This window comes from Solanum pennellii, chromosome 11 (genome assembly GCF_001406875.1).
Source record: "Solanum pennellii chromosome 11, SPENNV200".
NCBI lineage: Eukaryota > Viridiplantae > Streptophyta > Magnoliopsida > Solanales > Solanaceae > Solanum > Solanum pennellii.
In genome coordinates this window covers 4,202,759-4,218,982 of record NC_028647.1, presented here as the reverse complement: position 1 = coordinate 4,218,982, position 16,224 = coordinate 4,202,759, and the positions used below count along the sequence as shown (strand labels likewise).

Genomic DNA, 16,224 nt, shown 5'->3' with positions numbered 1-16,224 from the left:
TGGGGGCTATGTGAAAATGTCACATGGATTTAAGAAAGAATTATGACATGAAAGATTATTTTATTTTGTCAAGGTTGAATACAGAGGGGATTGATTTGATTCTATTTTGGGTTTTGGCTTAAGGTCTAAGTATGTGTGTTGTGTTTCACTTTTTGTGCTAATGATGGAATGGTCAATTGAATTGTTCTTTGTACTAATTCAAGATTAATTAGGGGCTTAGACATATACATTTAAAATTATTTGAAGTTGAAAGTTGATAATAATATTTAATAGGAAAATGCATAAGTATTTCTAAAATCTATGTCCGAAATTTTAAAGATACACTTGTACTATACAAAGGTTTATTACTTTCCTAAACTTATTTTATAAATAATATTCTATCCCTTTTTGATCTAAATGGCACTAGCCTAAAAATAATGTCAACACGTGTTGAGCCCAGGAGATAATGTCACGTTATTTATAAAATAAGTTCAGGGGTAATTAGGACCTTAGTACAATGTAAGTGTGTTTCGGAGATTTAGACATAAGTTGAGGAGGTATTTATACATTTTCCCATAGTTAAAAAATAAATCGATATTTGATTATATATTTCAATAATAATGAAGTATATTTAGCGTCATTTTTCAAGTAAATTATGAAGAGTTGTATACAGATTTTATTTCTATTTTAAATGGTACAAAAACTATTTGCGACTCTTGTGTCAAGAATATTTTAAGAATGAAAATGTGTTTTTACTTATTTGAAAAACTTATTTTCGAAACTAACAAGATAACTAGTCCAATACAATGAAATAATACATTTTGAGAAAATAATTTAGTAATTTTTTTATGTGTGTAATTCTTTAGCTTTTGGTTCAATGGCTTTGGGGGCTGCGTGGAAGGCATTTGAATAATTGAGTGGGAACAAGGGAAGGGACAAATGCGCCGTGTGGTGTTTGATTACTTAACTAATTTTTCACGCTATCAAAGTTGTATACTTCTTTTCAACAAAGTGAATATCTTTGTATATAACGTGAATTGTGGTAATATAATTGAGATTTTTTCGTCTAAAATTAAAAATTTTAAGTTTAAACTTTTAAGAATGAAAAAGATTTCGTATTTATCGCACATTATCATTCGAGGAAATGTGTCAATGTAGTCTTTTATAAGTTTGATATTTATAGTTATATATAGTTGGCTCGAACGATAATTTCTTTCTTTCATCATACAGTTTTGGACATTATTCATCTTCTAACATAACATTTAAATTTATCAAGCGGGTACATCCAATTCTTGTTTCGCTCTGTATTAAGTCTTCATTATTATCTTATTAATTATGGCGTGTTAAAATATTAAGAGTTTCACATTGTCAAACAAGCTTTTAATTTGTTTCCTTATACAAGTCTTTGAAATTAAAATGGACAAAAATGATCCATGAAAAATTTCTTTTGTATTAATTTTATTTATATATATATTTTTAAGAGAAATTAGATACAAAGTAATACCCAATCTTTTTGCAATTGAGGCTAGTCAAGATATAATTATATAAAAATTAATTAAAAACATAGTCAATGTCTGATTTTGGTGATAATTCCATGCTAATTCCACATTATTCTTCTAATCTGACCATTCAACAAGTTTGAGAAGGTATTTGACTATCTTCTTTTCCTATGGCTTAGGAGAAAGGGGGATGTGATATGCCTACATGAATATATATTTAAATCTGACCTTATAACAATCGGAATTTGATCTTTTGTGTCTGTGAAATAAAGAAAGGAGGAGCTGATAGTCTTTGCTCAGCTCTTCTTCTAGGGAAACAGTCTTTGATAGCGTTCTTGCTCGACTTTTCGTGTATCTTAGCTGGTAAATAAATATTTTTGATTTATGAATATTTATATATAGACATTTCAATTCATCTTCACATGTCAATTGAACATTCCAAATCACAAAATCCAGTAGGAACGAGTTAAAGTGTTTTACCTATCGTTCGAGATTAAGTTATTTAAACGTGCACTTTCAAAACTGAAGTATTTATTAATTATCAGTCAACGCTAAACTTGATTTATGTGTTTTTTTATATAAAAAAATCACTATTAAAGTGTGAAAAATAGTTTTTAAAGTCTAATATAGCAAACATTATAAAAGGGTTAAGAAATAAGAAGAAAAGACTCCCTACCCCCACTTAATCTAGAATTTTCAAATTAGATGTCTTTTAAGTTCTTTGGCCATCATCTAGAACTTCTTCAAATGCTACAATAATTTATTTCTTTGGTCAAAAATTAGATTATTATTTACCTATAATTAATAGAAAATGAAAATACATTTGTATTGAAGATGTAATATAATTAAATAAATAGTTGTTCGTCATTCCGTAAAAATTCGAATTTTTAAATGAAATAATCACATATTTTAACATAATAATATGGTTCAAAAACTTTTGCCATCACTATTATTGATAAAAACATATACTTTTATGTTTCAATCATGAAATTATAGAATTAAGTACACATGTGATACAGCATGTTAAAAACATAAATAAAAGTACATTTTTCTAACATTTAGAGTTTAAACTTTAAATAAAATAGTCTCATAATTCAACAATTAAATCTTGGGTCCTTAAATTAAAAAAAGAAGCATAATAAACTGGAAAATATGGATTGGATTTTTCTTATTTTAGCTAATTTCTCTTCTACCTTATCTAACAAAATCAAAATTCTAGAAGAATGTTTATTTTTATCAAGAACATGAATAAAATTTATTAAAATATATAGCATTTTGTTGATTCTCAATCTAGCGATAATATCTTGAAATTACACTATTGTTAGATCTCATAACTGATTTATGTATCAATAAACTTACTAAATTATGTATCAGTTATTTATAAAATTTAAATCATCGAAAATTAATTTTTTAACACCGAAAAAATGATATATCATCGACATATCATCATTTATATATCATGTATATGCCACGTGAAATTTTGAAATATAGTGAGTGTACGATTATATTTTGGTATATATAGTGATGGTACCATTGTAGTCTAACAAGTTGAGACCCTTTTCTTCCTGCCTAAACCCAAAGCAAAAACAGATACATTTAATTATATAAAATCAGTTGGCCAAATCAAGAAAAATTTTCAACCATTAAGAAGAAACTCCTAACTACCAACAAACTAAACTTTTTTAATTAACACGATCGTGATAGAGTGATAAGTATTCTTTTATTTTTAATCAGAAATCTCAATTTCGAGTGTCTCCGGGTGTGGTGTCATCTTTGTTAGATAGCATTTTATGGGACTTTTCATTGCGAATTCAAATTTAGTCGAAATCTAATACAGATACTGAACGTCGGGTGAAAAACAAAAAAAAGTCTGAATTATACTTAGCACTCAAGATTCTAAGGTTTTCCCATTAACAAGACAAAAAATCAAATCCATCACCTACTATGACTAAACTTGAAGTACATGACATGGACTAAAAAAAATTGTTATGCAAATTAAATTCACTACATACTTATTATAAATTCTCACAATCAATTGCAACATTTCTCAAGTACTATCTCAGAGTTTTCATTCACTCGAGACTAATTTTTCTACTTTTTATAAGTCAGAACGAACTTTTTTGAGTAGTACGAAATGGCGAATTTAGGTGAAGTAATTGTTGGATTGTTGATTATTGGAATTGTTGCATGTGTGGATTCAGCTGAAGAACAAGTTGTTACATATGTATTTGGTGATTCATTGACTGAAGTTGGGAACAATAATTATTTGCAATCATTAGCCAAATCTAATTTCCCATTTTATGGTATTGATTATGAAGGTGGAAAAGCTACTGGTAGATTTACTAATGGAAGGACTATTGGTGATATAATATGTAATTTCTATAAACTTTGCTTCGTAAACTTATTTATTTTCTATCGTTTTTTCAGGTGACTTTCAGACTGATCAGATTAAGCTATATTGTTTGATTGTTTAAAATACTATCATGCTCGTGTCAGATTCTCCAACATACATTATTTTTTTGATAGCATTTTAAAAAATCTGAGCAGCATATATTAGCACAAATCAAATTATAAAATTTGATTTAGTCAAAAGTAGAATATAATAATGAGTCATAATGTTAACTCACATTACATAATTCACAATCTTCATGTTCTGTTTTTCATTTTTAGGATTAGTGCCACATAAATAATTTGATGAGTCATTTCGAGTTTGTTTGGTCAAATATAATAAATATATCATAGTAAAATTACTTTTAAAGTAGGAATTTTCAAATGACGTTTTTGATAGAATTTATTAGTGTTAAAGAATGATAAAAATTTTATGTCGGTGGTTAATGAAATAGGTGAACTCCTTATAAGGCTTGGACAATTTTTCTCCCTTTGAGCTAGCTTTTGGAGTGTGAGTTAGACCTAAGACCTAATTTCACATGGTATCAGAGCAGGACCCGTCTCACCCGATGTTGAGCTCCCCAAAATCAAAATTGTCCACGCACCAGATACGAAGCACTGGGAATATTCGTTGGATACTTAAAAAATGAGTTATTTTTAACATATATATTTTTCCTCTTCAACTTTCAGCTGCAAAACTTGGGGTTGAATCACCACCTCCATATCTTTCTTTAGCACCAAATGATGATGCAATTTTCAAAGGAGTGAATTATGCATCTGGTGGAGCTGGAATTCTCAATGACACTGGAATTTATTTTGTAATAATCATTTCATTTTTTTAAAAAAAAAAATCTAATTAATTTCATTTCCAATTGATTCTAAATTTGTTATGTGTACATAATTACAGATTCAAAGAATGACATTTGATGATCAAATAAAATGCTTTGAGAAGACAAAAGAAGCAATCAAGGCTAAAATTGGACAAGAGGCTGCAGAAAAACATGTTAATCAAGCTATCTATTTTATTGGAATGGGTATGTTTGTTCATTAATTACGTCGCTCAGACTTTCCTAAAATACTGTCACGCATATCCATATAAGATCTCCCAAATCACAGTTGGAAGATCTGACATGCACTTGTCGATATTTTAAAAAAAATTTAAACAACATATAGATAATACAAATAAATATACGTTTTTTTTTTCTCTACTGATCTGATATCAAGTTTGTAACATTTTCAAGGTAGCAATGACTATGTCAATAACTTCTTGCAACCCTTCTTAGCTGCTGGGCAACAATACACACATGATGAGTTTGTAGAGCTTCTAACCTCAACTTTAGGTGAACAATTCATAGTAAGTTATACAAAATTTAATATAATATTATCAGTGATACAAGATTTTATATCGAAAAATCAAAGATTTAAACTTTTTTACACTTCATACCAAACGACTAATTAACAATTTTTTTTTTAATTTTCTTGAATATTTTAGAATCTTCATCAACTTGGAGCAAGAAAGATGATTTTTCATGGACTTGGACCATTAGGTTGTATTCCATCACAAAGGGTGAAGTCCAAAAGGGGAATATGTTTGAAACAAGTTAATTTATGGGTACAAGAATTCAACTCAAAAGTGGAAAAATTAATTGTCACTCTGAATAAACATCTACCATATGCACAAATATCATTTGCAAATACTTATCCAATTGTTCTTGACTTAATTGAGAACCCCACATCTTATGGTAAGCTCAAAATTATACACCTTTTTATACATTAGTTTTTGCTTATACAACTTATATTCTTACTTAAGTAGAAAGGTTATTCGGAAAAAAAACATCTTTCGATATAAAACAAAGTGTAAGCATGTTTTTTGTAATCGAAAAGGGATAAGACATCTGAATATATTACAAGACATTCACATACATCAATAGATATCCGAATATATAGGTGTGGAATATATCAGAATAATATCCGGATGTATAGGTAAGGAATGTATCAGAGTAGGGGAGGAAAGTAACCAAGAGGAGGATACATGTATCAGCAAAAGTGTAAGCATGTTCCTTTGTAACCGAAAGGGGATAGGACATCTGAATATAGTACTAGACATTCGGATACATCAATAGATATCCGGATATATAGGTGAGAAATGTATCAAAGTAGTATCTGGATATATAGGTGAGGAATGTATCATAGTAGGGGAGGAAAGTAACCAAGAGGAGGATACGTGTATCAGCAAAAGTGTAAGCATGTTCCTTTGTAGCCGAAAGGGGATAGGACATCTGAATACATTACTAGACATTCGGATACATCAATAGATATCAGGATATATAGGTGAGAACTGTATCAGTGTAGTATCTGGATATATAGGTGAGGAATGTATTGAATATTTTTTAATAGGGAATTTTAGAGATCGTGATAAAATAAAATGTATATTTAAGTGATTTTCTTTTTCAAAACTTCTGATTAAAGATGAAAAATACGTATATTCCGACATAAATCATGATTGATCTTTCCTCTTTTCAATGACCAATAACCAATTTTGGATATAATTTTTGTTTTTTTTTTTTGTATTTATAGGTTTCAAGATATCAAATACATCATGTTGTAATGTAGACACAAGTGTTGGAGGATTATGTTTGCCAAATTCAAAACTATGTAATAATAGAACAGAATATGTATTTTGGGATGCATTTCATCCAACAGATGCAGCAAATGCAGTGCTTGCAGATAAAATTTTCACCACATTATTTCATCAAGCCTCATCTAGCCCCGCACCAGCACCAACACCAACACCTCGAAAATTTCTTGTGACATCGATAAATCTCAATTGAAAAAGCAAATATCGTTTCAAGAACAAATATAATTATGTTTTCGTATTGCTTTTGTAATTTTTGAAAATATAAGACCAAAAAATTACTTGATTTATCCATCTAAGGATCGAAATTGTCAATTGTCATTTATTCTACTTGTATTTATTACACTTGAAATGGAAGTTTACATTTGATGATTAATTGTCACTTTATTTTTTAACATTATCGATATTCAATAAGTTTCTTTGTGTTGATAAAATTTTTTTTATATATATATGGTGATAGATGAGAAGATGATTTTTTTTTCTTATTTGTTTAAGTTAAAGTTCATGTGTAAATTGCATAAAAAATTTGTCTTTGGCTGCAAATATCTGTCTCGATAATAAGAGACGTTTAAGTGAAATTCTTGAACTAATTTTGAAAATTATCTATGTATTTAATTATTTTTTTAAAAAAATGGAAGAAATTGTACGTCTACATTGTAAAGAGGACATAATGTCAAAAGAAAAACCTTTGCTATTAAATAAAATTCACAAACTCTAAAAGATTATGGATCATATTATAATGTTCTTATACAAAGGAAGAGTCCTAAAATTAAAATAAACTTTTTTTAAAAAAAATGGCAATAAGAAATTAATTATTAATCTCAAAATGTTAAATGGATACATCAAATATATACTATATATAAAGAGCACAATAATTATTTTTCAACATTGCAAAAATATGAGTCCGGAGCCTAAAGGGTATAAAATATTAACAAAAATTTCAAAACGGTATATAAAATTTTATATTAACCAAAATAACAAAATCGCTGAAACAACAGCAATTTCCTCCACCGAAAAAAGTCTTAAAATTGTTATAATTTTTTTAAAAATGACAAGAAATTATTTTTATCTTAATATGTACAATCAAGACATTAGACATACCTATTTATAAATATATATCTATCATTTCATCTCTATAATTTTCCATACAGAAGGGTTCTTAACCTACTGAGAGCCCTAAGGGATATATACAACAATTATATCCTTTTATTATTTATTCTTTTCCCCTCAATACAATATTTTTGTACATTATTGTCAGTAGGTAAAAGTCTTGATTATTTCTTTTATGTATCATATTTGATGAATTATACTTTATGAAATAAGTTCAAGGTCTTTTATTATATTTTGATGGAAGGTTATCAATTTCATTGAGCCGATCTTAAAACATCATGTAAAACAATGACTAAATATAATTAGTATTAGATAAAATCAAAATAAATTTAATTGAATCAACAAACTGTTTAATTTCACTTAGTAGACAAAATTCACATCATATTATATCTAGAATCATACCGTTGAGATTAGAGACTAAACCAAAAGGTTAATTCATTACCAAGTCAAAAAAGTTGATGCCTTCACCTATGAATCAACCTAGGTTTAATTAGTTTTGTTTCATATTTGTTTGTGTGTTATCATTTGTTAGAATACAAGGGTATAGTTTATCATATACATTAATAAAAAATAGGCATAATACATAAAGGAAAAATTACATAAATTAATACATTTTAAAAAATAATTACTGATTTTAGCGATACTTTTTGTTTATTACCATTTATAGCAATACTGTGATAAATCTGTAATATGTATTAAAATTGTATTATAAATGAATTAAAAGCGATCAAGTGAAAAAAAATATTGTTACTATAAATGGTAAATATTTTATTATTATAGCACATTTATGTAAGTTTCCCATACATAAATGTGCCTTTTAACTTGGCTTGAAATCATATTTATGTCCTTCAACTTTGGATGTGCACAATAGACACTTAAACTTGTATAAAGTTGAACAAATAGACACACATGTCCTACATGTTATTTTTTGTCCTACGTGTATTATGCCATGTAGGACTCATGTGTTTATTTATTTAAAAGTTGGATAGTTAAAGTGCCTATTTGTGCATTATGAAAGTTGAAGGTCAAAGTTAAAATTTGAAGTCAAGTTTAGGGTCTAATATATGTATTATGCCATAAAAAATAGCTATGTCATAATTAGACTATAAATAGCAAAATTAATTCTATGCAAATAAATATTTTTTATATATATAATATAATAAATAAACATTAAATAGAAAAATAATTATAATTATAATTGAATGCCTAAATAATTATGGCAGACATATTTGTAATTTTTTTTTATTTTTAACATCATCAACTTTTTTTCTTTTATAAATATTCCTATAAATAAATATTAAATAGGAAAGTAAATATAATTATAATTGAATGCCTAAATAATTATTGCAAACATATTTATAATTTTTTCCATGTTTACCATCATCAAATTTCCATGTTTACCATCATCAAATATTTAATTACATATTTATCTCGTACTCCAAATGTCCAGTCTTCGAGCATAAGATGGGATGCGGAAGAGTCCTACATCATATGATTTAATTCTCCAATTAATATATTACTCCCTCCGTTTCAAAAAAAAATGACCTCCTTTTTTTTTTAGTATATTTCAAAAAGATTAACCTCATTCTTTTTTTTGTAACAACTTTTCTCGTTGCATATTTAAGGACACAAAATCAATAATAATTTTATACATTTTACATAATTTTAATTTAAAAACACAAGATACTAAAATTTTTCTTTATAATCTCAAATTAAATCATTCTTTGTGCAACAAAAAGAATAAAATGCTTATTTTTTCTAATATATACATTTTTACCATTTAGTTCATTATAAAATGATCATCCAAAATACACTTGCTTTGATAAATCATCATAAAAAATTACACTAATCTAGCTAGTATTATTAGATTTGCTTAAATCGAGAGTCTATTAAAAACTGATTCTATCGATAACATCGAGGGCCCTTCGAAAAGTACAAACATACTCTGTTACAACATCAATCACTAAACTATTAACATCATAATTATTCATACAAAAAAATTATTTATTTCATTCGAATCAAATCCATAGGGTACCAATTTATACAACAAAATTTCTTTGATAATTTAAAATTCTCTATGATTCCAATAAATTATAACAAAAATACACAAATCAAAACAAAAAAAATTTTAAAACAAAAATTAGTTGCTCTCAGACAAGGGCCAAAGTTTGTCCACATGAAAAAGTTAAATAAAGAAATTGACAGACCAAATTAAGGATTTTAAGCTGAAGAATTTAAATAAATAAATCCCCACTCAATATTAATTTTCTCTGTAAAATGCTTTCATCTTTTACACCAAAATAAATTGGATTAAAAAGATTCATAAAGCCTTTAAACAAAGAAATAAAAAAAAATTGAGTAAACAATCTTCAACTAAAAATCCAAAAAGGTCTAATCCAAATCCTCATCAAACTTTTTTTTATTTCAGTGTGGTTAAAGCAAAATCAATCATCACTGAGCAAAATACAAGAATAAAAAAAACTTAAATTTATCAACAAAAAAAAATGTTGAACTTACGAGAAAACGCATAAATTCATGAAAAAAAATATTGAAATTTGCGTGTCCATAAGTACGAAAAAATAAATTAATTTAGCATTTTCTTTCGTATTTTCTCTGTTGTTATAAATCAAAAACAGAGAAAATCATAGTAAATGCTACTTTTAAAAAAATAAAAATTATAAGCAAAATTGAAGAGAGAAAAAGTAGATCTAAGATTAAAAATTGAATTGATTTTCTTTTTATTAGTAGATCTGGTATATATTTATAGGATATGAAGCTAGGGTTTTCTGATGGGCTTGGGCTTTGTGATTTGGGCTTTTATTTCAGCCCATTATGGTTTGGATTTATCTGAATCTCTTAAATTACGGTGGTTATACTTATCTACATTTAATATTAATATTGGAATAATATTTAATCCATAACAACAATTTTTTATATTAATAGTTAAAAAATAAAAAAAATATATATATAAGTAAAAGTTAGTTACAGTTGAACGAACACTGAATGAATTTATAAAGTTGTAGGTTCTATATTTCGAGGACATTTGATGAAATTAGAATGAACGATATAGAAAGGATTAATATAATTTTGGACAAATCGAATTTATTAAGTTTATAAAAATAAAAATAAGTAATTTATACCGTCTAAATTTTTATAAGTTATTGTAAATGGATGGTAACTTAATATTTCGGTTATAAAATTTGAGCAATATATGAATAAGTATTAAATTAAAATATAACGTTGTATCAAAAGCTAATTTTATTAAAGAACATATTTACACAACTAAATGGTGAATTAAAAAAAGAATATTTATGTAATTCAAAATGTATTTAAGAAAATATAATTTATATATAACTAAAAGAAATTAATATTTAAACTTATACGCGATTTGTGAAATTACATTTGATATATGTTTAGCAACCAAAATTTGTTATATGTTGCTGTCAAATTACCTTAATTGACCCTATTTTGTGGTGAAGTCAAAAGTGTCTCAACAACCCTTAATCTCAAATATTGAAAATAATAATAATATTGATTTATGTTCGATTATATTTATTTAAATAAAAATTGATAATACGGTGATTAAAGTAAGGTAGATAATAGTAATAATAAACTTGAACAATAAGATAACAGAAGAATAATAGTATAATAATATAAGTTTGATATCAAATAAAAAAGACCATCTGTTCAAATGAAGAATTGGTAATACGATAATTAAAACAAAGTAGATAACAATAGTAATAAAATCGAACAATAGTATAATAATATGAGTAGGGATATCATTCCCCGCAAACCCCCCCTTCCCAACACATACAAGCTTAGCTATTAATACTATTACTTATTTTAGCATGGCTAGCACCACCGATTGCATCGTTACTATCACCACCACTATCATCATTCACTGACTCCAATGTAATCGCCATTTTGCAGATACCACATTTATTATTCTCAACATAGCTAGTTGATGATGATGAGTAAACACTAGTAGTAGTAGTAGTATTTACCTTACCATTTATGCCATCATGTACAACTATAGTAACATCTTTTGTACCACCACTTTTGGTGGCTCCACCACCAACTCCACTAGCGGTGGCAGCCAAATTGACAACAGACGGTGAAGTAACAGCGCGACACGTGCCTCGTGTTATTTTATCATCTCCAATACCATTAGTGCAACATTCTACGATGAAAATAAATACAACAACAAACGAAGAAATCAATAATATGATGCTCAACACATACAATACGTCCATATTTTCTAGCTAATTAACCAAATTAGTTGTGAATTTTTTTTTCCCTAGAGAACTTATCAAAGCCTTCTTTTTATACTTGTAATACTAATTAGTTGCACAAAACAGAATTTCCATTATTTAATTTAGATACAAAACGCAATTACCATATTTAGTTATTTTGATTCTTGTAAGCAACTTGTGAGTAATTTCATCAACATTTTGGTAAAAATAGCTTCATGCCAATTAATGTTAGTTAGAATTCCTACAATTAATTATTTTTTTGGCTGAAAATGTTATTTAGACGTTTAACTCGGATTTGTTCCAATTAAACACAATTTCGTGCTTATGTATCTATATGGGAACAATCACTTTGAAGATTTTTTTTAATCACATGAGAATATTGAAAACTAAATTTTGTAAGTTACTATACATTGAGTCATGTTATTATTATTATGATTATTAATTAACATAGAGAATTATTGTCCCAAGAACAATATGAAAATGGCAAATCAGTGTGACCTACCAGTCAAATAATAAAACAATTAAAATAAACAAGGTTTTAAAAACAAGCATAGCTTAAAAAAAGAAAAGGACATAATAGTTTACTAGTTTTTGAGTAAATTATTTATGTATATTCTAACTGATTTTTTTATAAGTATAATGTAAGGTTAGAGCCTATATGCATCCTGTTTAAACCAAATTATATTTATTATGATTAAATAAATTTAATAAATGTCATTGAGTTTTGAAAAAAAGATTCATTTATCTTATTTGTTAAAAGTTTAGTTTATTTATATTATTGTTGTTTGAGAAAAGATTCATCTATGTCATTATTTCTTAACTTAAAAATATTTTTTATTTTGCAAAATCATTTTAACACATGGTCAATTATTATTAGACCACATCATTAATTATAACATTTTTTAAAAAGGAAAAATATTTATATATGTCATCGAACATTGAGAAAACGTTCATCTATGTCATCCTTTAAAAGTTTGATTTATTTATGTTATTTTTGTTAGCAAATTATGGCATGAATGAGTTTTTTCCTAAACAAAAATAGCATAGATGAGTCAAAATTCTAACAGATATCATATATAAACCTTTTTTCGATGATATATTTTAGCATTTTTCTTTAATTTAATACATAAAGAATTTATTTTCTAACAAAACTATTAAACATAATATTACTTGTATAAAATTTAATATCAATATAACTTATCTCTAAATTATCTATCAAACGATCTAAGATGAATACAAAAATATTTCCATGGAAACAAACAAAAAGCACTTTGTATATAGGTAGCCGTTAGAACTAGCTAAGTAAATTGTGCATGTGTTGTTTGTTTGTATTTATCAATGCATTTTTTAAATAAAAAATAGACAGCATTTTTTAAATAAAAATAGACATAAACAGAGCAAAATAAAAAAATTAAAAATAAAAAATAAACTTTTTGTACTTTGTAGAAAAAATAAATTAGTATTAAAATATACAGATGGTTCCCAATGGTCATATTTATTTAATCTTTTAAATAAAGTATTTTTAGACAATAACATATGTAACTGCAATTTTTTTTCCCCTTTAACTTCTTCAAGGTGTAGGGGACTAGGGGTCACAGCTTTTCATGGGAAATTTATTTGCTAGAAACGAATTTAGAATTTATTTAAATTGAGAGTTTATTGAAATAATTTTTGTAAAATAATATTAAAATCTGTATATATCTTATATTTTTAAATTTTGCTTTTGAGAAACATATTAGATTTGTTTTTGTTGAGCTGGAAGATTGTTTTTAATAGAATATTGTTTTTCAAAATATATTTAGGTAAAAAAATGTAAGAGTTTTAAAACTATGTTGAATATTGAAAAAAAGAAATATATTATAAAGATAAAAATGATTATCGGGGGAGTTCGATTATTATTCAAAGTTGAGGGTGAAATTTTGATTGGAGCATTGATTTTTCATAATTAATAGGCTAGTTCTATCTCTCAATTACATATCCTGTGTTCGAGAAGGTCCCTCAGTTCCTCTCGTTAAATGAAGGGTATATATGAACTCATTTTGTAACGATAAGATATATGTGAATCATTTGAATAATGATAAAAATATATATATGTCACTTTCATACGAGTGACATATCAGCTTCAAATAATCAGACTCCTTTTTATAATAAAATAAAATTAGTCGATATCACTAGTAGATACACTTACCAAATAAAGCAACAATAATAATTTTTAACCCAACCTACCCGCCCTCTGATGCCCCTACAATAAAATTAATTTGTAATTATCAACTTTATGTTATGTTGCAACTCATTTTCCCTACTAATTAATATTTATTATGAATTAAAGCACATCATAAATTTTGTTTTAATATAATGATAATTTAAATTTTAAAAAATAAGTATTTGTTAAAATATATGGGTATGTAAAATTGGTGAGGAAAATAAATATCTAAACTGAAGAAGTTAAAGTAATATTCAACTGAATGTAAAGTATAAATAGCGATAAGATCATTTAAAGTTTAATAAATTAAAAGATGTTAACTCGAGGAGCAGTATATATAAATATAATAAAAATAATCTTTACTTTATTTGGGAGACAACCAACACTATAAGTTTCGTGATAATACAACGTTTCGCCCATTCAATCAGAGCAGTTATACTCTATGCTCAAATACTCCTTTTGGGTTAAAATAATTACTCAAAAAGAATATCTTAAAGAGATAACTGCTTCATATTTTTTTTTTAAAAAAAAATCTTTTACTTTTCTCAAAATAATATTTTTTTACGCAAAAATATATATATATATATTTAGGAATCATATAGTTTCCTTAACTTGAACTCAAAAACTCTTGAACTCACTTTCAACTCCTTAAAAATCAATTTATGACAAAAAATGCTTGTTCAAAAGTTTCTCAATCAAAACTCATAAACTAGAGTCCATGTGAAATATAAACATGAACAATAACTCATGGACCTCAAAATATAATAACATACATAACAACTCGTGATCAAGGATTAAAAAATCAAAATCAATAATATAACTCACATAAAAAAATCACAAAACTAAGGGTGCAATCCAAGATCAAAGTTTTATAAACTAAATTGAGATATAGGGCATGAGGACGAACTAGTCTAACACTATGAAATCAATTAACATTTTCAAAACCCAACCTTTCTCCTCTTAGTTCATTGCTTTAAGTCTTAGGGATTGTTAATGAAGTAATGAGGATGATTAACCCTACTTCACCTTTAAGTAGGTGTAAAAACGATGGGGTTTACACTTAGAGAAGGTAGAAAAAGTTAAAACAACCTATCTTAAAAACTGCTAGAATAATCTACGATTTTTAACTTATAGACCATACTAGTCAACCTTAGATCAAGTTACTATTATTAAGATTTCACCCCACTTTCCACGAAACCATTTCTATGGTTCGGCGAACTTCCTATGGTTTGTAGACTTTTTCCATAGAATTCAAGTTCAATACCAAAAATATAACTAAGCTTGGATTCATTCTACGGGCACTTCCGTAGACCTTTCTAAGACATGTAGGTCTAAAGTTCTAATCAATCTTTAATTTCTTTCTAGTGAAACCTTTCTACGGGCACTTTACAGCCTGTAAAAGTTTTTATGACTTGTCCTGATCCATCGTAGACCTAGCTTTAGAAATTTGATTTTTCCCAAACTCAACTTTGTTCCTACGAAATCCATCTATGACCGGTGAAACCTTCTACGAATTGTATATAACACTCGTAATCACAATCAGTAGCCCAAAAATGTAATTTTTCATTTTCTAATTTTCGAGGTGTTACAATATCTCCCTCCCTTAAACACATTTATCCTCGATGAAATCAAACCAAGTGCGAAAGGAGGGGAAAAAGTCTAACAATAAAAAACAATGCAACATACACACATAAAATCTGATGAACTCAACATGTTAAATAAAAATGGTGCTTTAGAAGAATAAGTATCTGAGACTGAAACTGCATTCGGGGAAGAGAAATAAGGATATTTAACTTTCATATCCTCACCAGCTTTCTAAGTTGTCTCCTCGACAAACTGATTTCTCTACAAGACCTTGAACGATGCGATCTATTTGGTTCTCAACTTGCGAGCTCGACGATCAATATTTAGACTAAAATCTCCTAATAGGTCATATTGTCCTCTACACTAATATTCTCGACAGGTAATGAGTAAAAGATCACCTAAACTCTTATTTAGCATAAAGATGTGAAATATTAGATGAACTGCTGTCAACTCATGAGATAGCTCCAATTCATAAACTATATATTTATAAAAAAAAATTATTTACGTATTTTACAATTAATATGCCCTTTTAATTTGGACTCAATTAATATTTATAATTTTCAACTTTAAATA

General features: G+C 26.8%; 1 protein-coding gene across 1 annotated transcript; it reads left to right on the top strand.

The window, feature by feature from the left end:
• The first annotated feature begins 3,527 nt into the window (after positions 1-3,527).
• LOC107004131 (GDSL esterase/lipase At5g37690) lies at positions 3,528-6,877 on the top strand. Its single transcript, XM_015202369.1, has 6 exons — positions 3,528-3,850; positions 4,557-4,684; positions 4,774-4,900; positions 5,108-5,220; positions 5,359-5,608; positions 6,444-6,877. The coding sequence occupies exons 1-6, from the start codon at positions 3,613-3,615 to the stop codon at positions 6,695-6,697; spliced, it is 1,110 nt and encodes a 369-aa protein (XP_015057855.1). The 5' UTR covers positions 3,528-3,612; the 3' UTR covers positions 6,698-6,877.
• The last annotated feature ends 9,347 nt before the right edge of the window (positions 6,878-16,224 follow it).

Excerpts from the sequence above, each read along its gene's own strand:
- LOC107004131 (XM_015202369.1), top strand. The coding sequence starts at position 3,613 with ATGGCGAATTTAGGTGAAGTAATTGTTGGATTGTTGATTATTGGAATT. Across the intron at positions 4,901-5,107 it reads TATCTATTTTATTGGAATGG|GTAGCAATGACTATGTCAAT; the intron begins GTATGTTTGTTC and ends AACATTTTCAAG. Across the intron at positions 5,609-6,443 it reads TGAGAACCCCACATCTTATG|GTTTCAAGATATCAAATACA; the intron begins GTAAGCTCAAAA and ends TTGTATTTATAG.